Source organism: Vulpes lagopus, chromosome 23, assembly GCF_018345385.1.
Source record: "Vulpes lagopus strain Blue_001 chromosome 23, ASM1834538v1, whole genome shotgun sequence".
In the NCBI taxonomy this organism is placed as follows: domain Eukaryota; kingdom Metazoa; phylum Chordata; class Mammalia; order Carnivora; family Canidae; genus Vulpes; species Vulpes lagopus.
This window is the reverse complement of record NC_054846.1, coordinates 8,014,733-8,038,656: the sequence shown is the minus strand read 5'-3', so window position 1 is coordinate 8,038,656 and position 23,924 is coordinate 8,014,733. Positions and strand designations below refer to the sequence as shown.

The 23,924-nt window shown below is 38.3% G+C and overlaps 1 protein-coding gene across 11 annotated transcripts in view; it reads left to right on the top strand.

The window, feature by feature from the left end:
* The window catches only part of RAPGEF2 (Rap guanine nucleotide exchange factor 2), a 240,832-nt gene that overhangs the window by 67,204 nt on the left and 149,704 nt on the right, over positions 1 to 23,924 (top strand). For all 11 annotated transcript variants that reach the window (XM_041738094.1, XM_041738095.1, XM_041738096.1 and 8 more), the window contains exons 2-3: positions 4,384 to 4,454; positions 15,394 to 15,450. In XM_041738094.1, the coding sequence (XP_041594028.1) occupies positions 4,384 to 4,454; positions 15,394 to 15,450 (128 nt within the window). The remainder of the gene's footprint in view (positions 1 to 4,383; positions 4,455 to 15,393; positions 15,451 to 23,924) is intronic.

The window sequence follows — 23,924 nt, the reverse complement described above, 5'->3', positions numbered from 1 at the left end:
ATGACATAACCTTTTCAGGAAGGTGACTCCTCCACAATTATGAACTCTATAGTGTTAAAGAGCAACAAATTAATAAAGTGCCATTTCATTAAGGGATAAGCTCTTTTACTTTGATTTTTGCTTGGTTTGTTTGAAAAAGACAGTCACTTAAGACTTACTGTCTTTTAAGGTTTAAGGGTGCTTTTCCCCCTCCATTTTATTTCTAAGCTTCCAAATTCTTCTATCGTGTTTCTTTTAGACTTCTTCCTCCTCAGCTTAAAAAAAATTTCTTTCTACTGCTTCTCCAGTATATCTTTTTTGTCATTGTAAATTTATCTGCTTGATGAGTATTAAATGAATGTCAATAGTCTTATCTGTTTGCTTAGATTAGAGGTGTTTTAGGCCATGAACAGGTTATAAACCCAAGGTTGAAAGTTCAGTTAAAAAATATATGTAAGACAGGGCTCAGCGATTAAAGTGTCTGCCTGTGGCCCAGGGCAAGATCCTGGAGTCCCACGTTGGGCTCCCTGAATGGAGCCTGCTTCTCCCTCTGCCTGTGTCTCTGCCTCTGTCTCTGTGGGTCTCTCATGAATAAATAAATAAAATCTTAAAAAAAATATGTAAGACTTCAGTATTAGTTTCTGAATATAAGTTCTTTGAAAATGAGGGGGGGGGGGCTGTGTTTTTCGTACTATTTGATGACTGCAAGTAGCACACATATTTATATCTAAAATAGAATGTGAACTCTAGTATTGTTCAGAAAGACCTTTTATTATAGCTATTAAGGAAAACTCATTAATTAGGATATTTTTATTGGTTTTCCCTACATGCAAATAGAATATTATGATTGGAGTCTGATTGCTTCTAAGGAAGGAATTTATTAGCTTTAGGAATGCAAACTTTGTTAACTAGGTGGTAGGAAAGGTTTTTTTTTTTTTTTTTTTTACAGCTTTCTTATTCATATTGAATTTATAGAGTCTAGTTTTAGGTTACAGCCTTTAAATAACTTTAAAAATACTTGTGGGAAGCCACAAGGACCATAGATGACTAAAGTTAAAGACCATTGGTTTATTTGAAAGTTGATCATCAGAGGACGGCACTTTAAATTTCGAATATTGATAAATTTTAAATTGGAACAAATTAAAGTTACAAGTAAGATTTTTTTTCTGCCTTACCCCATCACAATATTGTTTTAAGGACTACACTATAATATTTTAGGCTGAAAACCTCCACAGTATCCTCTTAAGAATGTTTTGAATTTTCTGTCTAGTTGTATCACTGTCCCTTATCTGTGCCCTTAATATAAATTGCACATATAGTTTGAATTGTTCAGAAAGGTATTCCTAAGGCTCCAGAGTTTTTTTTTCTCTTAGTTGAAAGAGAAGATTAAATTGAACCAGAGTAGTACAAGCCCTGTATACTGAAAAGTATAAAAACATTGTTGAAAGAAATTAGGGAAGACCCCTAAGTACATGACAAAACATCCCCTGCATGGATTGGGAGGCTACATGTTGTCAGGATGGCAGTATTACCTGAATTGATCTTCAGACTCCATGCAATCCTTATTAAAATTTCAGCTGGCTTAAAAAAATTTTTTTTTTGTATTGACAAATGATTCTAAGATTCATATGGAACTGCAAGGCACTCAAAAGAGCCAAAACAATCTTGGAAAAAGTAGAATAGGATTGGAACACTGATACTTCCTGTTTTTAAAACTTACCACAGAGGTACATAAACAAGACAGTGTGGTACTGGCGTAGGGATAGACATATAGACCAGTGGAATAAACTGAGAGTCCAGAAAGAAACACTTTTGTGGTTAGTTGCTTTTCAGCAAGAGTACCAATACAATTCAATGGGGGAAAGAATAGTCTTTTCAACAAAGGATAACGGGGACAGGTGGATGTCCACATGCAAAAGAACAAAGTTGGACCCTTCCCTCACTATACAAAAAATAACTCAAAAATGGATCATAGACTTAAATGTAAGAACTACAGCTGTAGAACTCTTAGAAGAAAATATATTAGTAAATCTTTGTGACCTTGGATTAATAGTTTCTTACATATAACTCTAAAAGCACACACAACAAAAGAAAAAAAATGGGTAAATTGGACTTCATCAAAATTCATTAATTTTGTGCTTCTAAAGGCATCATCCAAGACAGTGACAAATTACAAAGCCTGTAGAATGTGGGGAAATATTTGCAAATTATATATCTGATAAAAGCCATCTATCCAGGATATATAAAGAATTCTTAAAATTTAATAATAAAAAGACAATCCAGTTAAAAAATGAACAAAGATATTGAATATTTTTTCCAATGAAGTTATGTAAATGGCCAGCCAGTAAGCACATGAACAGTGCTTAGCATCCTTAGTCTTTAGGGAAATGCAAATCAACACCACAACTAGATACCACTCCAAACCCAGCTAGAATGGTGAAAATTAAAAAGACAATAACAAGTGTTGTGGACAACATATAACAAGGAGGTATGTGGAGAAATTGCATTCCTCATACATTGTTGATAGGATTATAAATGGTACAGCCACTTCAGAAATTTGACAGTTCCTTAAAGATAGAGTTACCATAGGAGCCAGCAATTCCATTTGTAAGCATATACCCATGAGAACTGAAAACAGGTGTTTAAACAAAAATTTGCTATTTTTAACTGTACCTCCACAATGAAATCTTACTTGGCAATATAGTGGAGAGTAGAGATACATGTTTACAGTGTAGATGAACCTTGAAAATATTGTGCTAAGTGAAAGAAGCCAGACAGAGAAGGTGTAAATTCCATTGTTAGATTCCTTTTACACAAAATGTTCATAATAGGCAAGTCCATGGAAACAAAGTAGATTAGTGGTTGCCAGGAGTTGGGAGTGGGGGTTATGGAAAATGAATGCTCATGGATATGGAGTTGCCTTTTGGGGCGTTGAAAAGTTCTGAAGTAGTGATGAGGATCATACAAAAACGAACCACCAAATTATTCACTTTAAAATAGTAAATTTTGTGGCACTTGTGTGGCTCAGTCAGTTTAGCTTCTGGCTCTTGATTTCAACTCAGGTCAAGATCTCAGGGTCGTGAGATGGAGCTACTGGCTTGGAGCCCGCGTAAGATTCTCCCTCTCCCTCTCCCTCAGCCCACCCCCCCTCCCTGCTCACGCTTCCCCCTCCCCCCCAGAGAAATTTTGAGTTCTAGCTCACCCAGCCACCCTGTCAGAGCAGGCAGCAGACACCCCAGCCCCCACCTCTGCTCTCTGGGGGGGTCCTCACCCTGCCCGCCCTCACCCTCTTCCTGTTGCTCTTCCTGTGGGGTAAGGTGCAGTGGGTGTCAGAGTCCAGAGGGCGAGGAGGGTCACACACGTGGCCTTGGCTGGGGTCTGTGCCATGGTCCAGTGCTGCTGTGAACTCCTGGGAAAAAAAAAAAAAAAAAGATTTTATGTGACTTGTATCTCAATAAAACTCTTATTTTAAAACGCAAAGGATAGGGGGCACCTGAGTGGCGTTCAGTCGGTTAAGTCTCTGACTCTTGGTGTTGGCTCAGGTAATGGTCTCATAGTGCTGGGATTGAGCCCCACACGGGGCTCCTCTTGGGAGGCCACTTCAGATTCCCTCCCCTCTCCCCCACCCGCATGGATGCACTCCCTCTCTCAAATAAAATCTTTAAAAAACATGATAATTTTTCAAGTTTCTTAAAATACTTCTGTTTTAGATTTTAACTAAAATTTGAGAGGAGTAGTAAATACCCCTTCATATTCTTGATTCCACAAACCGTAATCCTAGATTAGTCTTGAAATACTAATAACTTGTTAGCTTGTCATTTAAATGAATAAAAATGGGGTTTTGAACTTTTACGTGTTCTGAACTTTCATGAATAACTTTGAATCGTTTTTCTAAGTATTACAGTATGATTGAGAAAAGTAAGACGTCTCTTTTTTTAAGGCAAATATTTAAACTTAAATATTTCTATATATAAGAAATGTCATTGTGATAAGAATTGAAAAAATTCATGCTCATTTTTAAGTGTAGTCATGTAATAGCATGCATTAATTTTATGTTGACTGGGAAAAAATTTGATTTAAGCATATTATTGGCATATAAATTAAGACTTTACATTTGAGATTTTATTTAAAAGGCAGAAAGTGATAAAAAACAAAAGGAATTTATTTTCATAAGTTTAATTAAGCCAATTTATTTTATATTTTGAGGCTCTATCTATATCCCCAAGGTGGCTGAATGAATGACATTTGTGTGATTTAGTTTTTCTCTTGATAATGTTATTTTTGATGTCTAAGAGAACTTGTATTAAAAGAAAAGCACTGTTTTTAACTTTGTAAATATAATGACTTATTTTAGAAGCTGTCTTTCCTGAGAATCTAATAATTTCTGTTTTTCTTTTCAAACAGGATCTGGAAATAGTATATTCCTATTTACATGGTATGGAAGCCTTATCAAACTTGAGAGAGCACCAGCTTAGGTGAGTCATTTTACAATGACTGATAATGGGATGCTGGGATTTTATATGATCATTTATTATGGTTAAAGAAATAGGATTAAAGATAACTTGTGAAAACTCTGCTCTATCTAGCCTCTGTACTTGGCCTTATAAGTTTTATATCCATATTATAATATTTTGACATTTCTGCCATACTGATATTCTCTCCTCCTCCATATCCCACTCCCTACCCTCCCTCATCTAAAGGAATAAACACTATGTGGTGAATACCCCAAAAGAAACATTATTTGCTGTCCTGGCAAACAAAGATCTACATTTCAATGTTTAGATACGTAAGAAACCAGATTTCTTTTTTTTTTTTTTTTTAGGATTTTATTTATTTATTCACGAGAGACACAGAAAGAGAGAGGCAGAGACACAGGCAGAGGGAGAAGCAGGGTTCATTCAGAGAGCCCAATGTGGGACTTAATCCCAGGACCCCAGGATCACATCCTGAGCCGAAGGCAGATGCTCAACCACTGAGCCACCCAGGTGTCCCCAAAACCAGAATGTTTTTACCCATTCGAAGAATAATTGGGTTCATTATCAGTATGTTTTAGGTCTTTGTATAGAATATATTTATGGCATTAAGTTGACTGCCCTTTTTTGGGAAACATAAAAATCTTCTCGGTTCTATTGTACAGTGATGCAGCAATCTTAATTATGATTATCTGGCTATATTAAAAGAGCAAAATCATGTAAGCCAGTGATTTTTTTCTTAACTGGAACAGAAAACAAAGGACCTTAGGTAGATGGATTATATACAAATGTCAGCAAGGACATATGAGCTTCTGTTTCCTCCAACTGTAGCTAGTTTTAATACCAGTAGTTTTTAATTATTAAAGCAATACATTTTCTATGTATTTTCCCTTTACTCTTTAAACACTAATTAATTGGCGAGCATGTCAATTTCATATTTAGTTGTTAATTGAAAAAACTGTCAAGAGGATTGAGTACTTTTAAAATTTAATTTTTGATGAAAATCATTTAAATTAAAGTAGATTGCAGGTTAAGTGCTTAAAAATTCAAGTTTTATTGGAAAGGGCAAAACCATTGGGAACTTAGAAGATGGCTCAAATTAAAGTAGGCATAATTTTTAAAGTGTCTATAACTTCCATTTTATGTTTTTCGGTGGCAACTACCCTAAGAAAAAGTTATGCACCATCTATTTAATAAATGCAGTTAATCTGCAAGTGCAAATGGAATTATTTAATAAGCAAATACAAATGGCACATTCCTATGTGCGTATAAAACGTTGTAGTTTTATATATATAGTATATACATATAGTTTTATATGGGTAATATTTCAGTAATATTTAACATATTGATTACATAATGTATGTCTGTAGTACATGTGATTATAAAATTCCTGAGGTAACAGGACCTCTATGCAATAGAAGAAGGAAAATTTTAATACTTGTTATGGAAATTTGCAAAATTACAAAAGTAAATAGTATGACAAAGTCTCATAGACCTATTACCCAGCTGTAGAACCATCAACTTTCCACGGTTTCAAAGGGAAATTTTGGTTAGAAATAACTGATTAATTCAGTAGTGTGGTTTAGTCTATTTACACCTTAGAAAGTCTGTTTTGGAGACTATATAGTTTTGTTTGTTGTTTTGAGCTTACAGGGAGGGAACTTTGGGATGTTTATCTTAATCTGCTTATATTGAAAAGTCATTTGTTTCTGATATTTATGGAAAATATCAGCTGAAACTAACTTAAGTCCTTTTTTAGAACAAGATCAGGATACTAACATGATTAATAACAAAAAAGAGGTGCAGATAAACATAATAACTTGGATAAGCTTTTATAATAGCTACCATTTCTAGGAAAAATATATCTTAATTTATTTTTTTTTGAATTTTATACTCTCCCTGGGATTCAAAGAGAACAGTTAAGACTTCCACATAATAGAGTTTTCCAATTTTAGAAAAGAAAAGGCAGCTCTTAATCAAGAGTTTATTTGATATTGGGTAATATAGAACATTAGTCTTCTATGAGGGATAGCAGAGGGTTTCATTTATCTGAAAACTTTGGCTTTGTGCATTATTGTGGCCCATCCATATGCATGCTGTCACGTGATTCTGAGTGGTAATTGACATGCAATTAGTTGACTTTGTTGCCATAAGATCACATATTTTGTGTAATGAATAGGTTTTTAGATCTTCACTTAAAAACTATGTATTTTTTCAACATGACTTTATTTCTTTTTTTTTTTTTAATTTATTTATTTATGATAGTTGAGAGAGAGAGAGAGAGAGAGAGAGAGAGAGAGAGAGAGAGAGGAGGGCAGAGAGAGAAGCAGGCTCCGTGCACTGGGAGCCCGATGTGGGACTCGATCCCGGGTCTCCAGGATCGCGCCCTGGGCCAAAGGCAGGCGCCAAACCGCTGCGCCACCCAGGGATCACCTGACTATATTTCTAATATTTGCTCTCTTAACCCACATAGTTTAGAAGAAGGATATTTCCGATATGGGTAGAGGATGCTATAATTAGGAGTGGAGGCCAAAAATCTGAAAAAGCAGAATAATCGTCTGAGCCCATTCAGTGTTGGAAATGAAAGACTGCTGAAATAAATAAATAAATAAATAAATAAATAAATAAGCATACACACATACATATATATATCTTTAGCATTATGGATAAGTGTAATTATTATATAAGCAGTTGTAGATCATTAAGAAAGAACTGAATTATGCTTATTAGTATATTCTTGAGGAATTCAGGGAATATCAATGTGCTTTTTATAAAATATTCAACAATGTTTAAAGACAATCAATTTTGGTACTTTTCCCATTTATTTATGTTAGTACTTTCCCCAATTATTGGTCTCATAGAAGATTTTATTCCTGTTTTTCTGAGGGCACTGGTTAAATTTATTTATTCTGTCAACAATTATCGATTGTGTGCCTACTATGTATTGGACGCTGACATAAGCTATGGAGATGCAGCATTTAAGTAGACCAAACCTCTGCCATCATGGAGCTTATATTCCTGATGGGGCAGACAAGACTTAAGTAAGTGGATCAGTGTTGTTTTCTTCAGATGTTAGTGTGCTTAGCATGGTGTATAGTGTTACCCAGCAGATTCTGAACCAGGGGTGAGTGATAGTCCAGTGAGGCAGAAGACACACAGAGACAGTGATTGAGACGTAAATTTGCCGAGGGATCTTGTGTAGAGGGAATCTAGGGACAGCAGAGTGGACAAAGCACTACTGCTGGGATCCACATGCAACAGGTTTTTATAGCATAGCAGCTTTGTGTAGCAGCTATCTGTAGCCTTTCCCCTCCTTCTGCGACCAGTGTTCCAGGGAGCTCAAGGCCTGCTGTTCACACACTCTTTGTTACAAAGGAGATGCTCTGTGTTAGCCACCCTGGGCTGCTGACCTTGAACACTGAACAGCTTGTTCTACATAGTCTGCTTGATGGGAATACAGAGGGGAGGATGGGATCTCTACATTTTCAATGAGTTAGTAACAGGAACGTTCAAACTGCGCTTGTACAAACTAGCCTTCTAGCTTGTACCATATACTCTATCAGAGATTCCCTGGATGGCTCATGTATATTTTTTTAGGAGGGGGAGGGGTGAGGGAAAGGATGAGAGAAAATCTTAAGGAGGCTCCACACTCAGCAGTACGTAGCCTGACGCGGGCTTGATCTCTCAACCCTGAGATCATGACCTGAGCTGAAATCCAGAGTTGGACACTAAACTGATTGAGCCACTGAGGCCCTCCTGGCCCGTACATTTTTTATATCCTCTTTTTCTGAGATTTCCCGGGGCCAAGTATGCTGAGGTGAATTGCAACCAAATCCTACAGTAACAGTATAAGCCACAGCATTGAAATAATAGAAAACAAATGGCTGAGAAACTCTAGAAAATATTTTACCAGAGGAAGCCTGCAGTCCCTGGTAGGGGGAGTTCACTATATACCCAACAGTTGGTTTTATTCTGTATGGAAGCTGTGGTCAGGGCCCAGTTGGCAAACAGGTTCCTCATACAGAATCCAAGGGCAAAAAGTTAAGCTGTTCAGGAGGCACCAGAAGAGGCAGGTCATGATTGTCTAATGAATGCAGGAGGTGCCGTTCTGGGATAATACCACTCCTGACTCGTGGTTTGGCTCCAGGTTTGTGGTACCCATTTGTTCACCTCCCCTCTGTTACACAGTGGGACAACCTGAAAAGGATGGTGGGAGTATAACAGTGCTCCATAAGGTGATTATGATTGTGTCCCTTTTGTCTTTTTTTTTTTTTTTTTTTTTTTTTTAACAGGGAGAGAAACTCCTTAAGCAGGCTTCAAACCCAGCACAGCACAGAGCCCAGAGCCCAGTGTAGGGGCTCAGTCACACAACTCTGAGATCATAGCCTGAGCCAAAATCAAGAGTTGGGCACTTAACCTTCTGGTCACCCATGTGCCCCAATAGTGTCCTTTTTAATGAGAGATCTGGGGTTGTGTGCCTTTATTATCTTTGGTTGAGTTGGGTGAGGAAATGGGGGATGGTTAGGTCCTGTTCTACTCCTTTTCCCCACTGGGCCAAAAACCTAAAGCACTGTGGACTTCTTTGCCATTTCCAGGGCCATTTAATTGTATGTTCCCCTGTAGATGGAATTTGTGGCAAGGACAATAAAAGGTTACCTTGTGCCTCTATCTGCAGCAGAGAACATTCTTCCTGCATGTTGTCTATATGTATTCTAAGGGTGACATGAGGTCCTTGAGTGAGTAGAGTGTAGGCACTGGACGGATTGTAAGGTACATGACAATGGACCAAACTGTGATATAAGTTACAGGGCAGAGAATGGAGTGCAGCTCCACACTAGGAGGACTGTTCGTCAAGGTCTACATTGCTGCGAGGAGGCATGGCATTCCTCTGGTTTGGGTTGGGTCATTGCCTGACTCGGGCTTTTGGATTATATATCCTTTAGGCATCCTGCTATAGGATACTGGGTGTGAACAGCTACTGGGATCCCTTTAGTTATGTCTTCTACTTGCTATAAGGCAGGGTAAATAGCACACAGCTGTTCTAAAATGTTATATTGGGTCAGCTCCTTTTTAAATTTAATTTTAATTTATTTTAATTTTTTAAAGATCTTATTTATTTATTTGAGAGAGAGAGAGAAAGAGAGAGAATGAGGCAGAGGGACAGGGAGAAGCAGACCCTCCCTCAGTGAGCAGGGAGCCTGATGTGGGGCTCGATCCTGGGACTCACAGAACCTGACCTGAGCTGAAGGCAGCTGCTTAACCAGCTGAGCCAACCAGGTGCCTCTCAGTTCCTTTTTATGATTGTGATCAGAAACCTATTAGTACTCGTTTGTGCCCTTGCCATTCCTACAAGCTCCATCCAAACCTTCTGGGTAACTGGCTACACCCAATTCATATGGCTGTCCCTATACAAGAATACTTGAGGCTTTGATCTATTTAATAGCCATCTTGGTGTGTTCAAATGTGCCCTTTTGAGGACTAGTCCCATTGGGCTCCTTTTAAGCCAGTCTATGAAGGGGCAGAAGCAGTTGAGCCAGACAAGGGGTAAACTGATGCCAATACTCTAAGAGACCTACGAAGGTTTGCAGCTGCTTTGGGATAGTGGGGCATGGGTGTGCCTGTATTTTCTCAGTAGGTACTACAGAAACAACCTTTGTCTTATCTGATAAGCCAGCACCTGTATTTTGTTTTTTGTTGACTTCTCAACCTTGACTTATTAGGTGAGAAAGCAAATCTGGTGCAGCGGCCTGCCAAGTAGAAAAAGACTGAAAAGTTAACATTAGATCATCAGTATAATGAAACAAAAAGACTGGCCACCAAGCTGTGACAAATCAAGGGGCTTTATAAATACCCCTGTGGTAGAATAATGAATGTCTGTTCTCCTTCCCAGGTGAAAATGGATTGTTCTTGGCTTTCTAGAGCTATAGGAATACTGAAAAAGGGGTTAGCCAGGTCTAACATAATGATATGTGTCTAAAACTTCCCCAATTCAAGTCAGCAAGTGACATGATGTTGGGCACAGTTGTACAAAGAGGGGCTACCACCATATTTAGTTCCCTGTAATCCACAGTCATTCTCCATGTTCCATCTGGTCTCTTTCCAGGCCAGACAAGACTATTATATAGACTGTGAGTTAGTTGGTCATATCATTGCCCACCTGGGCTAATTCCTTAATTGTGCCTGTGATTTCTTTTTATTTTATTTTATTTTATTTTATTTTATTTTATTTTATTTTATTTATTTTATTTTATTTTATTTATTTTTTATTCATTCATTCATTCATTCATTCATTCATTCATTCATTTGAGACAGACATAGAGAGAGAGAGGCAGAGACACAGGCATAGGGAGAAGCAGCTCCATGCAGGGAGCCTGACGTGGGACTCAATCACGGGTCTCCAGGATCACACCCTGGGCCAAGGGCGGCACTAAACCGCTGCGCCACCCGGGCTGCCCTGTGCCTGTGATTTTTTCTTGGCCTCCTGGGAGATGATACTGTTTACTTGCCATCCCACTCTGTGGGACAAGTAGCATTATAGCTGTACATTTTGCATCTCCCCTTATTATTTGTTTGACCAAGTGCACCCTCAATTTGAAATCCCCTGCCGTAGTTTGTAATGTTAGTCTTGCGAAGACATCCATTCCTAGAATATATTTGGGTGTTGGGGTCATATACACCAAATAGGGCTTTGGTGGGAGTTATCCTGTCCACAGTTACGGCAACCTGCTTTGTTTGTATGGTACCCGCCCCCCCTCCCCCCCCCCCGCCCTCCGTAGTGGTTACTGTAAAAGAGAGTAAATTTGGCACTAGTTTTAACCAGAGCTGAAACACTCTATTGGACCAATCTATGGTGAGTTCTCCATGTGGCCCCCGGTCCCCAGGTACCTGGGTGGTAGCAGCCTGAAGCAGCAGCCCGTGTCCTTGGCCTCTTCCCTGGTTCGTAGAGAAAGCGCCTGTCATCCTCTGTCTCAGGGTGCCCTTTGTAAATTGCTGTTCAGGTTTTAAATTCTGCCAGAGGCCAACAAGGACTGCACTGGATTACTTGTCTCACAGAGGGTCCCTGTTACCTACATCTGGCAACAGGTAACATGTGCACCCGTCGTCTTTGTTTCCTCCTCCTGTGAATCTGTTACCTTCATTCCTGCCTTCCCAATACCTCTTTTTCTGACCTTTCCTGTTTCTGCCAGACCTGTGGTAGCCAGCTTAGCCCATCAGGGGCTGCCCCATTAGAGGGTCAAGATGGACACAAGGCCCCGCCAACCATCAGGGGCAGACTGACTGTAGCACAGATTGTTATGTAATGAACGCCAGTTTGGACATCCCTGGCCAAAAGCGACCTGCCTTCAGTGCCCATGTCCCGTGTACTGAGCAGCCACGCCACCCTGGATTCCCTTTGTTTCTCTCCAAATTTATCCCCCAATTCTACCCATTCGGCAGGTGTCTAATCTTCCACTGTGGTCTATGCCGATGCTTAAGGTGCCCGCAGGTTCCAGGGTTCCCCATTCAATGGGCATGAATGCTCTGCTTTCATTTTAGTTGGTAACAAGAGGCTGAGCTAAGAGAATGGGAATTTTTATGGGCTCATTCCAATTAGTCTCTTCTTCGGTAGAACTTTTCATTGGGTCCCCCAGCTTGGGATCCCAGACTGGCTTAGAGATACATGCAGGGACTTTGTTGCTGGGGCAGTTAACCACCCTTCAGTTGGGCTGTTCTGTGTGCCAGAGTTTTTAACTTAACATCTTGTTTTCCTCAAGCTGATTATTGAGGTCTATGGAGTGTCATTTATGTTAATATTGCCTTCCTCTCTAAATGCAGTTTCTCCTGTAGGGTGGCATACTTTCTTCAAGGCAACTACATGGACAGGAGGGGTCAGCTAACTATGGCAACTGAGCATCTATCCTTTTCTTAGTCAAATTTATCTTGGTCAAAATTTCCTCTAGACCCTTCTATACTTTCAGGGGGCATTTCGTTATACTCATGTGGTGGGCTTATCCATCAAGGATAGGGGCTATTGAGCCCCACATTAGATGTGGATGGCCAGCCTGGGATTTCCCCTGCAGAAATCCTTATTCCCTTTCCCACATGTTGGTGGTCATGGTTTGCATGTTTTGTTTTGTTTTGTTTTGTTTTGTTTTGTTTTGTTTTTCCTGGCTTCCTGGTTGGCTCACCATTTGTGTGGTCACACCCCAACAGACTCTAAGCCAAGGGTGGATGATTGTCCTATGAGGCCAAAGAAATGACCTGGAGACAGCCAGGGAGGCATAGGTTTATTGGGAGAACTTACTATAGGGAGTCCAGAAGTGCCAGCCTGGACACACAGCATCTGTTGCAGAGATCTACATGCAGCAAGCTTTTATACTGTAGCAAATAGCCAGCAACTATCTGTAGCCCATCCCCTTCCAGCATGGCCAGTGTTCCAAGGAGCTCAAGGCCTGCCATCCAGACACTCTTTGTTACAAAGGAGATGCTTCTGATCAGCCAGTGACCTTGAACACTGAACACTTTCTTCTATACATTCTGCTTGATGGGAATATAGAGGGGAGGACAGGATCTCTACACTAATCTAAGATAGTGATTAACAAGGGCATTTAGAGTGTGTTTGTACGAACAAGCTTTCCAACACTTACCATACACATAAGAATGGGTGCTGGGCTGCTTTCACTTTGTGGTCAAAGGCAGTAACATCTGAGTCAGGGCAGTTTGCAGAAATCTCCACAGTATAGTGATGCCCAGATACTCTGCTATGGAAACAGGTTCAGTGCATGAAGGCACCGAGGATAAGGAGTTTGGATTTCTTCCAAAGGTAGTGGGAACCAAGAGCACAAGTGTGAGAGGATCTGACTTAAGGTTTAGAAAGATTTCTCTGGAAGCCATGTGGCGAATGGACAATAGGTGTACAAAAGCAGAAGCTGATGTCTACATTTGTAGACTTAGTCAATTTGAGAGAATGTATTTTGGAAACAGGTGCTGGCAGAAAGATGGGATATTAAGAAAAGGGAGGAGTCAAGGATAATGATTCCAAGGTTTTTGGCCTAAACATTTGGGTTCTACTGATTGTGGGAAAGCAAATTTTTGGGAAGGAAATTTAAGATCCGTTTTGGACATTTTGAACATGAAATCGCTGTTACACAGCCAGTGGCTATGTTGAGTAGGCATTTAGGTAAGTGAGAGATTAGGTGTGGGGCACTGTTTGGGAAGTCATCCGTTTATAGATTAAACTTAAAATCATAGACTGGATAAGATTACATGGTGCAGAGGAGAAGAGGGCTGATAGGAGTTGATAACATTTAGAAGTTAGGTAGAGGAATGGAATGGGAGGAGAATCCAAAGGAGACAGAAAAAATGACTAAGGAGTTAAGAGGAAAACCAGAAGATTGAGGACAGGAAGACTCTAGGAAATGATGGTGTAAGGATACTGCTGAGAAGTGGAATTAAGATAAGGACAGAAAGGATTTAGATAACACAGAGGACACTAAGAACTTTTAGAGCCTTTTCTTTGGAGTTTCAGGGAGCAAATGATGGAGAAGTGTTAAGAAGGTGAGAAAATGGAGAGAGAATATATATAGACAGCCCAAGAGGAGAATATCTGTCATGGGTAAAAGCAAAATGTGGTTAGTAGCTGGAAGGGGATGTGTGGTCAAAAGAGGTGCACCCTTACCCCACACGGGTGATGCTAAGGTGTGTTTATTTAGTAAAGGAAATGATTTTGGAGGAGGTAGACATGGATGGTGATGTAGGAGAAGGAGGTAAACCTGAAGGAACGCAAGGTCTACTGTAGGAGAAGGAATGAGATCCAGTGAAGAGGTTAGGGCAAGGACGCTTCTTTCATTCTAACAGGAAACAAGGAGGGCTGTTATGTAATTTAAGACCAGGTATTTTTAGATTTAAAACTTGTGACTCTTATCTTTTCTTATAAAGAATTGGTGTGATTCAATCCCTGTGTTAACGATGTGTATTCGAGGTTTGATACTGCCTCCTCGAGTTAAGTGACATTCAGTTGGGATGTTTCAAGTTAAGGGATAGAGAGGACCTCTGAAGTAGGAATGGTGGTAGTAAGCACAGGAAAGAAGAATATACAGGAAAGTTGTTTTCAAGTGAAAAATCAAGAGTATGTTGTGTTAATAGGATTTAGCAAACAAGAAAGATGGCAGTGGGTTGATATCAGATTGCTTGCACAAAGTGGAGACCACTAACCCCATTGATCAAAATGGAGGTGCTGTTGAAATAATCACTTTTATAGCCAATTTATTATTTGGTGGTTCCTTCATAAGAAGAAACAGTCATTTTCTTTTACATTTTTGTATTTTTTGGAAATTTTACTTGGGCTTAATAGAATAGGATGCTTCTTGAAAATGCTGTTCTTGAGGTAATTTTGAATATTTAAACATTTATTCATGTTTTCCATAATTTCCATAATTTTTTCCTCAGGGATGAATCAGCCAAAATAACAAATCTTTAAGCTGTAAAGCCTCCATTTAGTCATTAGTCATAAATATACTGAGTTAATAAAAGCCTACTTTTGCTGAAATTACATACTGGTAAGTAACATTAACATGAATGACGTTATCATTTTTTAAATTAATAGGTTCTCCCTTCTAATTTTTAGGTTTTTTTCTTATTTTCCTCTTACCTCAGAGAACATTAATTTGTCTACATGTCATTTACAAAGTGTAAAACACATACAATTTTGTACTCCCTAAAAATAAACAGTAAAATTGACATATAACAAAGTTTTTTTTTTTCCTAGTGTCTTTTTACCAGATTTTATTTTATTTTCTTAACCTGGATATCAAGAATATTTATCTTGAGGCTAATAATTATGGCAATCCATGTAAAATAATCTTAACTGTCTATACTACATGTCTCTTTTATGTTTTTAAACTATTAGAGTGTTTTTTCATGATATATGTTGAACTCATGTCCCTTTTTTTTTTCCTTACAGGTTAATGTGTGAAACTGTGAGATATGAAAGACATGAAGCAAATGAAGTTTTATACTAGTAGGTGTTTCCTTTCTCTTTGTTCAGTGTATACGGCAACAATTAAATAATTTCCTTAAAGTATCACAGAAGTATTACTAATGGCTAGGTCAACGTTACTTTAATTTTGCATTAACTAATTTTTTGTAACTTAGAAACATAAAACATTTCAACTATTACCTGTCATAAAGTAAAGTTTACAGTCCTTTGCAGATAAGTGTGTATCTATACCTATATACCTCTCATGTATGGTTCAGAGATATAATTTAGTATTGTGGAGTATTTTGACAGTTTTATCATTATGAAATAAGAAACAGTGTAGCCTTTCCAACAGAACAAGATATATTTTCCCGCAACCACATGGAATGAGATGTAATGATGATAGCATAAATGTCATATTTTAGTTTATAATCCTTTCAGAAATAGGAAAATAAGCTGCCCACATCTCTTTGGACATAGTTTGTTCTATAAATAATACTGATACTTATTTCAAGATGTGTAACATATTCCTTGAAAAAATGACCACAAGTTTTTAAAGAATGTGATAAACATAGTAGTAGATAAATATTGTTGTATTAAGGACATATAAACTGATTTACTGCACATATTATTTTATTAATAATGTTTGCCACGATTGGCTGTTGTTCAGTTGACTTTCTATTTTTCAAAGTACTTATTAAATAAATAATAACTACTTTCCATGCATATTATAGGGATTACTTAATGAAATAAATAAAATGCAACTCTCCCTTAAGGAGGCTATAATTATAGTCTCCTGAAGGAGATGGAAATAAAAGGAGAACAACAACAGCAAAAAGTAACCAACCAAAAGAACTGAAAATAGATAGGTACTAAGGGCTGAAGAAGTATAAGGGGAGCCTTGTGGGGAATGGGGGGAGTCTCAGAGAGGTGGCCCTTGAACTAGGTCTCAAAAGTATATCCGGTGGTCTAGAGAGACTTTCTGGCAGAAGGAACAGTAAGAGGGAAAGGGGCCTGATGTTCTGAATATTATAAGGTTAGGACCACTGACATGTGCATCAAGATGACAAATTAAGGAAGAGTCAGGCTATAGTCATATTTGCTTGTGAATGTGTTGTTAAAAATACCAGTTGTGATTTTTTAGGCAATTGGAAATGAGTTTTTTTTCCTTCTAAATAACACTTTATTATGGAAAATTGCAAATGTTGACGATATTGGAGACAGTAGTAGTAGTATAATGGTCCCCCAGGTATGCATAATCCAATAATGTTAATTGATGGCCAGTTATGTTTCATCTCCTATTCCCTATCTCCAACCAGATTATTTTTATTTAAGTCTAGACATAACAATTCATGTGTATCAATTTTAGAATGTGTCCTTGTCTTTAAAAGATAAAGGATTAAACAAAAAATTTAACTACAATATTATCATCAATCAAACCTTAAAAAATAATTCTTTAACATCATGGAAATATTCAAAATCTCTTTGTCTCAAAATATCATTCATTCATTCATTTATTTATAAGGATTTTATTTATTCATGGAAGACACAGAGAGAGAGAGAGAGAGAGGCAGAGACACAGGCAGAGGGAGAAGCAGGCTCTCCATAAGGTGCCTGATGTGGGACTTGATCCTGGGTCTCCAGGATCACATCCTGGGCTGAAGGCGGCGCTAAACCACTGAGCCACCCAGGCTGCCCTCAAAATACCTTTTATTTATTGGTTGATATTTTTCTTAAATGTCTTTTGCAGCTGGGTGGCCAGTTTTCAAGCAGTAAAATGATGTGACCAAATGCCTCCCCATTCTTCCCCCTCAAAGATGTCTCCCTGAAGATACAAAGGTGGATTAGAGTGAGTGGCTGGGCAGGGAGATTAGTGAGGAAACGATCAAAGTAATCTGAGGGGGTAGGGCTAGAACTGAGGCCCTTCAGGGAGTCAGGGATGGAGGTTGGAAGAAGATAGAGGTGATCTGATCTAGGGTGATTCTTTGTAACGTATGAAACTATGACATCTAGGGGATGTTTTACAGGCAATTCTAAATATCCAATCTAGAGAATAAAAGAAGGTACATCAAATGTAGAAGAATAGTAAGTAATTGGAGTATATTTATTAATGAGAAAACTAGCAAGAGGCAGATGCCCTTAACATATCTATTCTTGAAGAAATTAAGACAAATATTTTAGAATATTTGTTTCTTTTAGGAGCAATTAGAAGCTGTCAATGGAATGAGTGTACAGATGTTAGGGTTGGGAATCTCTGAGGGTATTATTAACATTTTTTGAAGCTGTCTAATGGCGGTGTGTCAACTTTCTATTAATTTGACCTCCCTCCTTAAAGCATGGTTTTGATAGTATTGATGACGTAAACATTTGATGCAAACGTTTAACAAGCACTTCCTATCTCCCACATAGTCTAATAAGCACTTTACATGCATTAATTTACTTACTCCTTGTGGCTGCCTTTGGGATAAATATTATCATCACTCCAGTTTTACACATGAAGGTACTGAGCCGTTTAGGGGCTAAGGAACTCTCCAAGGTCTCATTGCTGAAAGTGGGATCTGGATTTGAGCCTAGCCGTTGTGATTCTGTTGCCTTAGCTGTTATCCCACTCACTAGCTTTTTCCAGCCGTTTTCATGCCATCGTAAGAAATGGCGCCATAAAAAATGATATTGCTTGTGTGCATGTGAGTATAAGCCTGTCATCCCTTTCTGTTGCTGGCATCCCAGGGGTGATGAAACCCACCATCGGTTGCCTCCATTTCCCCGAGTCCCTAGCAATGATTACTTTTTATTCATTTAAATTGTAGGTAGGTTACAGTGTCTTAAATATATCTGAGTTGTTTTATTTTATTTTTTTTAAATTTTTAAAATTTATTTATGATAGTCATATATAGAGAGAGGCAGAGACAAGGCAGAGATAAAGGCAGAGGGAGAAGCAGGCTCCATGCACCGGGAGCCCGACATGGGATTTGATCCCGGGTCTCCAGGATCGCGCCCTGGGCCAAAGGCAGGCGCCAAACCGCTGCGCTACCCAGGGATCCCTCTGAGTTGTTTTAAAGTCAGCGAATGTGAGCTATGCTGATGATGCAAAGCCACGTCTTAGATAATCCTAAATTGATTGCATTTAGGTTAGAGTTTGTATATAAAGTTGATTGTAGCAGTTGCTTATTTTTGATTAGTTAGAATCAGGTGACAATGGAAAGTCTGTGGATATTCAGGAGATCATGATTTCCTAAGACCAAAAATTCACAGAGACTAATTGTAGATCACTTAATCAGATCCCTGGTATTTGGCCAATCTTGTGATGAAGGGTAATTGGAGTGTTTTCTTCTGAGATCCTTGAAGAGACATGCTTCTGCTCTTACCAATCTGTGTCCATGCAGTTTTGAAAATTAAAGAATACTTGTATTTGTGGTGTATATAAATCTGTGATAACTTCATAATAGCATCCCTCTTTTGGGGACCCGCTGTTATTAACTCATGAGGGAAATGACTTGTCTGCTCTTGTTCTCCCTCGAGTGTTAAGAATGTAGTGTAGCCAGAATATCAAAGACTTCCAGACTTTGGTTTTATGACCAAAAGATGAGTACTTTTTTTCCTTATTATGTTTGTCTGCTGGTAACTTCTAAGTTGATGGTTATAATAATTTCACCAGGTAAATATAATACTCTTTTGATCCAACTCCACACCTCATTTTCCTCATCTATAAAGTGGGAACAGTAGTAATAGTATCTACCCTTTAGTGTTGGTGTGAGGACAATATCAGTAGCATGTATAAAGTCTTTAGAGTGTTGCATACCTTGGAAGTGCATAAAATGTTAGCTGCTGCTCAGGGAGCCTGCTTCAGATTCTCCCTCTGCTCCTCCCCTCACTAGCTCCCTTCCCTCTAAAATGAACAAATCTCAAAAAAAAAAAAAAAAAAAAAGAAAGAAAAAAAGAAAAAAAGGTAGCTCTACTATTGTTATCATCATCGGTATATTGATAATTTACATTATGGTATTATGGTCTCCCAATTTTTTAACTGCTTTAAACGTTTGTTAGGAAGGCATCATGGTAGTGATATCTAACTCCCATGGTGTTATTGTTTTAGTGTAAACCAACAGGATGACAAAAAAGATTGGGGAAGAGTTGTGGCTCTGACGAAATTGAACTGTAAAAAATTTAGAATTGACCATTTAGAATCTGGCATTTTTTGTGTGTGCTAGAAAGATAGATGAAATTAGTTGGACTTTATACAGTGGATGAGAATATCAGGTGATTTCTGTCTTCCTTTCATTTGTTGTTATCTACTATATGCTAGATTGCTTGCTTGGATAATATAGAGTTGGATAATATAAATATGTAACCTGACACACTACAGATATTTTGCTTAAATAATGTAATTTGGGGCACCTGGGTGGCTCCATGGCTGAGTGTCTGCTTTTGATCCCGGGGTCCTGGGATCAAGTCCTGCATCGGGCTCCCCATAGGGAGCCTGTTTCTCCCTCTGCCTGTGTCTCTGTCTCTCTCTGTGTTTCTCATGAATAAATTAATAAAATCTTTAAAAAAAGAATTTAATTCAAGAAATGACATAAACAGTATGTCCTTTCAGTTTTAGTTTTTCTTTAGTGTCCAGGCATCCTCATGATATCATTTTAATTTACAGTTACTTTTCAGGTGCTAAAAACCTTTGGATCAGAAATTCAACCATTACAGTTTTTTTAAAAGTGTATACATGCACCCCACACCCACACTATAAATGTGTGTAACTCTACCTCTGTGCTCCTTTTCCACATTTATGTCTGCCTGAATGCATTGGTTTCCAGAAGAGTTTTCATAGCATTTTGTGAAGGAGTTTCTCTCTCCCTATTGCCGGAGAGGAAGTTGTTCCTGTATTTAAAAAAAAAAAAAAAAAAAAAAAAAAGCTCTATTCAGGTCCATTGAGTCCCTTAAAGCATTTTGTTTGAAATCTGTAAACGTGCAATTTAGAACTTCAAGCCTCTACTCAGCACTCGTCGCTTGTAGCAGTCTTCCCATGTGTTGACTTGGTTTCCTGTTGTCACGGCAGCTATCCTGAACTGACCCTGCTCTGCAAGGTCCCCAAGCCTCTGCTGCTGTCCCCTTCATGTCCACCCAACTCCCCCACCTCCTCCTCCTCCTCTCTTCTCCCCACAGGGAGGATCTTTCTGTTCTCTCCTCTTGCCCCCTTTGCTACAGGCCCGAAGCGTGCCAGTCTCTCACATCCGTAAGAACCTTCTCCTTTGATGCTTTGGCCCGTATCCGATTGTTTTACTGCTTTTTTCCTTCCTAATGTGGCGAAGCATTTATTTCATTTTACATCACTCATCTACTACCTTAGTCCTTCCTTTAAAAAAAAAAAAAAAAAAGAAAAGAGAAAGAAAATACGTCAAATCTCCTTTCTTTCCCAGCAGGATATAATCACAATTTTCAAATATCCTTCTTGTCCATGTTTCCATGATTTTGCTGTACTTGTATGTGTGTATAAAGAAAATAGTGAAGTCCCAAGATTTTCATTTACATAAAGGAATGATATTTTTAAAGAATTAGCCTATGCGTAGAATTGTGGTGCAAGGATGTATAACCCCAAGCTTGGCGTGTTGTGAGGTACTCGTGTGCTGTATGTAAATATGAAAATTCAAATAAATACACACTTGTGTATACATACATGCACATACACTGACATTTAGACAAACTTAAGATTATGCACATTTGGTAATACTTTAGGGCTTCTTAGCAATATTGATATTTTAATATTTACTATTAGTCTTTAGATTAAAATGCTTTATTTTTGTGGTGAATAGAAGAGTAAATAGAACTTTCAAAGCTGTATTTAGTTTTAACCTCTGTCAAGGCAGGGACTGTAGTTTACATTTGTCACGCCTGGTACAGAAACTTGGAGTAGTCTGTTCTCTGTTATTTTTTGAGTTTATTTCAAAAGAAGATGCTCCTTTTATAGATCGGCTGATAAAGACCTTCATTATGGTCTAATTTTGTAATAAAAGGGCTGACGGCGTGTTAGGTGTTAGATTTTTTCGTATCAGTTCCCTGTGGGAACTCCTTGGTGAATAAAGACCTCTGAACTCTCAGATATAGCTCTTTAAAGAAATATGTAGTTGGTAAATAAGGCTAATTACTTCATCTGCTTTATGATAAGTACAGGTTAGTGGTGCTATAAACCGTTTGGCATTATTATTGCAGTTACTTGAGGCCCTTGTTTAGTGGGTTGGCAGATTTGGCTTTGAATTTGACTCAGTTTCTGGATGTCTACAGGTTCTCTTTGATTTCTGAGCACTACTTTTCACTAGATGAGGAACAGGTTTGTGATGAAAATGAGATTGCTGTGCATAATTCTAAAAGATTGGCTTTATAAATTAATTTCATGACTCATCGGTAGTTTTCAAAACATTTAACTTTTCAGATTTGGTTGCTCTTTTTTTTTTTTTTTTTTTTTAAAGATTTTATTTATTTATTCCTGAGAGACACAGAGAGAGAGAGAGAGAGAGAGAGACAGAGACAGAGACACAGGCAAAGGGAGAAGCAGGCTCCATTCAGGGAGTCCAATGTGGGACTAGATCCCAGGACCCCGGGATCACACCCTGAGCCAAAGGCAGATGCTCAACCACTGAATCACCCAGGTGTCCCTATATATTTCTTTTTTTAAGATTTGATTTATTTGAGAGAGAAAGCAAGGACGAACACGTGAGTGCACGTGAGCAGTGGGAGGGGCAGAGGGAGAGAATCTCACACGGACTCCCCACTTAGTGTGGAGCCCATCCCAGGACTTGATCTCAGGAATCTGGGATCACGACCTGAGCTGAAGGCAGACGCTCAACCACTGAGCCACCCAGATGTCCCTTGGCTGCTCTTTTAAATTTGATAAATTGTTTCTTGAGCCCTTGAAAATATCCCTCCATCCTCAGTATGGCTGAATGACTGATTGATGTATTGTAATATATGTGGAATCTGCATTAACATTTTTTTTCTTTCATTAAAAAAAAAAGTGTTTTGAATAACTTAACGGTTCCCAAGGCATCACCCCTTCATTTCATTTTTTAAAATGAATTTTGTGAGTTCTTTTAAGAATGACTCCATTTATGAGCCTATAGAATTTTTGGCTTTACTCGTTCTTCAGGTCTGCTGGCTAAGTGAATTACGATAAAAAAAATGGATGTCTTATTATATTCCCTGTATTTTCAAAATACAGATTTATTTTTCAAAATAAAGCTGAAATAGCCTTAATAGTTTCATCAGTTTTCAGAGTTCTTCTGATGTATTTACTTTTCCTTTTTTCATGGTTCTGAGCCCCTGCTATTGAGTAGAGAATAAGGATTTTCTCAAGAACTTAATGTTAAAATGGTGCTTTTTTGTCTTCAAAATTTTTATTTATAATACAGTGAAGTACCTTCCTTATAATCTAGAACTTTCAGGAGAGAGAATAAAAAGTTACCCTCAAAAAAAAAAATTACCCTAAAAAAGATTACCCTCTATTTCTTAAATGTGTTTTCAGAAGTATGGGAATTTATATACTTATATATAATTAAATATTATGAAATATATACTTTTGTAATAAATATTGCTTCTCTAAGCAGAAGAGACCAGGGCCCTAGGTGGCTCAGCTGGTTGAGCGTCTGCCTTCGGCTCAGGTCATGGTCCCTGGGTCCTAGGGTCGAGCCCCGCATCGGACTCCCTGCTAAGCCTGCTCCCTCTATCTCTGCTGCTCCTCCTGCTTGCTTTCGGGCTCGATCTCTGTTAAACAAACAAACAAACAAATAAACAAATTCTTTAAAAAAATACTGCTTCTCTATAGGGTAAAAATATAAATGCAAAAACCTGTAATTCTTGGTAGAGCTCTTTCTAAAATATGTTTTATTATTATGCCTTAGTAAAAATCATGTGGGTTTACCTTTCTTTTGACCTAATATTTCTAGGATCACTTATAATGCTGTGTTGCATTAATTTATCTGATGAGCTTACTTTGTGGCATTGGCCATCCAAAAAGAATGCATATTTTATCTTTCAGCTTATAGCTTACAGCCCCATCAGAGGAGCAGAAACCAAAAACAACTGATGATTAAACTTTTTGATTAACCCAGTAACAAAAGTGATGTAATATATTTGAAAAAAATTAACATTATTGTGTATCTGAAAAGCCATCTGCATATTGGAAGGTGGCCATTGTTAGAACTTCTTTTTTTAAGCCATGGAACACTTTGTTCATAGGAAATCCTATTTAGCTCAATAGCAGTAGCTGTTATGGTTAGAAGAGGGTTGGACCGTGTGTAGTCCCAAGGGGCTGGCAAGTACCTATTGAAAACCTCTGCTGTGAACTAACTGCCTGACTCCTGTAAAAGGACAGAGAATAATTTGCTCTAAATAAGTAAGGTTATTTGCATGATGGCTTTTGGCATAATCATATATTTGAGAGTACAAGTCTAAGCCCATCAGAAGAGTATGAAGGACAGTATAGGTGAGCAGCCACGAGGGCCTGACCTTCAGCAGAGAGCCTCGGTGGAGAG